Source organism: Antrostomus carolinensis, unplaced genomic scaffold, assembly GCF_000700745.2.
Source record: "Antrostomus carolinensis isolate BGI_N321 unplaced genomic scaffold, ASM70074v2 scaffold36490, whole genome shotgun sequence".
NCBI lineage: Eukaryota > Metazoa > Chordata > Aves > Caprimulgiformes > Caprimulgidae > Antrostomus > Antrostomus carolinensis.
In genome coordinates this window covers 1-1,842 of record NW_010288304.1, presented here as the reverse complement: position 1 = coordinate 1,842, position 1,842 = coordinate 1, and the positions used below count along the sequence as shown (strand labels likewise).

General features: G+C 56.1%; 1 protein-coding gene across 1 annotated transcript in view; it reads left to right on the top strand.

The window, feature by feature from the left end:
- Positions 1 to 1,835, top strand: part of TBX2 (T-box transcription factor 2) — a gene marked incomplete at its 3' end in the record, with an annotated part of 6,928 nt that extends 5,093 nt beyond the window's left edge. Inside the window, 3 exon segments of the mRNA XM_029084513.1 lie at positions 29 to 198; positions 1,492 to 1,560; positions 1,563 to 1,835. Of these exon segments, the coding sequence (XP_028940346.1) occupies positions 29 to 198; positions 1,492 to 1,560; positions 1,563 to 1,835 (512 nt within the window).
- Positions 1,836 to 1,842: the final 7 nt, after the last annotated feature.

Sequence of the window (1,842 nt, the reverse complement as noted above, 5' to 3'; positions counted from 1 at the left end):
GCCCCCGCCCCTGCCTCCCGCCCCGTAGGAAGCAGCTCTCGCTGCCGTCGCTGCGGATGTACGAGGAGCCCTGCAAACCCGACCGCGACGGTGGAGAATCGGATGCCTCTTCCTGCGAGCCCTCGACGGTGCGGGACACCCTCCACTCCCCCGTGGGTCCCCTCCCCAGCCCCCTGCGCCTCAAGAGCAGCAGCAGAGGTAAAGGGGGTGACCCCGGCTCGGTCCCCACCGCCACTTTCCCCCCTCCCTTCCCGCATCCCCGCATTGGTGCTGCTCCCAAATTTCCCCTAACATCGGGTTTTTCACCCTCGGGGCTGGTGGGTGCCGGTTTCTTGGGGGAGAGAGTGGCAAAGCCGCCGGGTAAAAAAAAGATGGGGGTGAATATGAAGAAGCTCAGGGGTCGAAAGGAGAAGAGCAGAGCAAACGTGACTGGCATTCACGGGTTGCAGTGTTTTCCTCTTTATACATGAGTGTAAGTAAGAAGAAAAAAAGCTGGGTGCGTTTGCCCGGGTTCTTGCTGGTGTGTGCCCTGCCTCTCATGGTTAGCTCAGACTGCCCTGGGAAAACAAAATAAAATAAAATAAAAGGAAAAAAACCCCCAGAATTAATACATTTGAAAGGGAAAAAAATGTTGTAACTCCAGGGCTTGAAGGTAGTAAATGAAAATAAACTAGCAGTTCCCACATCGCAGATTTTACAGGTTTGAGATGCTGGGTTTTGTCTTGCCGCACTATCAATCTGCTGCTCTTTCAACTTTCCACCAGCCCGATTCCCTGCAAACCTTCATCAAAACTGCAACCCTCCCACCCCCTGCCCTGGTCCACGAGCTGGTGGGAGGGTTTATTACATCCCTCTCCTCTTTCAAAGGCTTCCCCAAATATTCGCCCCAGCCTGCAGAACTTCACCTAACCCGCATCAAAATGTTGTTTTGGTTTAGCGAGAGCCGGTGGGGCAGGGGCTCTGCTCCCCTCGCCATCCCCTCACCCCTTGTCCCTCTTCCTCCTCTCAGAGCTCGATGGGTTTTTTAAATTAAAGCCCCTTTTAGGAAAGACCCTGCAATACTTTTTACCTTAAAACTGTCTCTTTAACCTGCCTCAACCTGCACGTTTGGAATAAATCCACGGCACGCTGTTGATCAGCTCCACGTAATTAAATATCTACAGGACCATTTCCTCCACTGCTGTCCACCCGCCCGGGTTCTCTTCATTCCCCACTTGGAGTGTGCAGCTAAGGAGTGCGATGCTGTCAGAGATTTTGGTCCTTCATCAAACATGTTTTTCCTGTTTGGCAAAGCAACAGGACCACTGTTGTTAATCCCCTTTCCCCAGAGCAACCGTGGCGCGAGGGCCCGTTTCTGACCCCGAAATGAGTTTCTCCCGTTAGTAACGGTTGGGATTTTGCCACTGTAATCTCCTCGATAGCAGGGTGACCTGCTCCTCATCACCCTTGGGTGCTTCTGCTCTGACCCTCTGCCCCTCCATCCCCTTGCAGAGGAGAAGCCAGGGGCTGACAGTGATGCAGAGCTGGAGAAGGCGCCCGAGGAGCGGCCAGTGGCAGGGGGGGGGGCGGGGAGGACACAACACCCCGCGGCAGCCCTTGGTGCTCGGAGGAGCGGAGCAAGGAGAGACGCAGCCCAGAGAAGGTCAAGGATGGTGCCTCACCTCGGGAAGGTCCTGGAGAAGGTCTGTTTGGCACGCGAGGCCTGGAGAAGGACAAAGTGGAAGGACGGAGGAAAGAGCCGTCAGAGCCGAGCAAGAAGGACGGGGAGGGCGGCGGGCTGGGCAAGGAGGCCTTCGCCCCGCTGATGGTGCACACGGACAGTCCCCCGCACCTCAGCGCCGG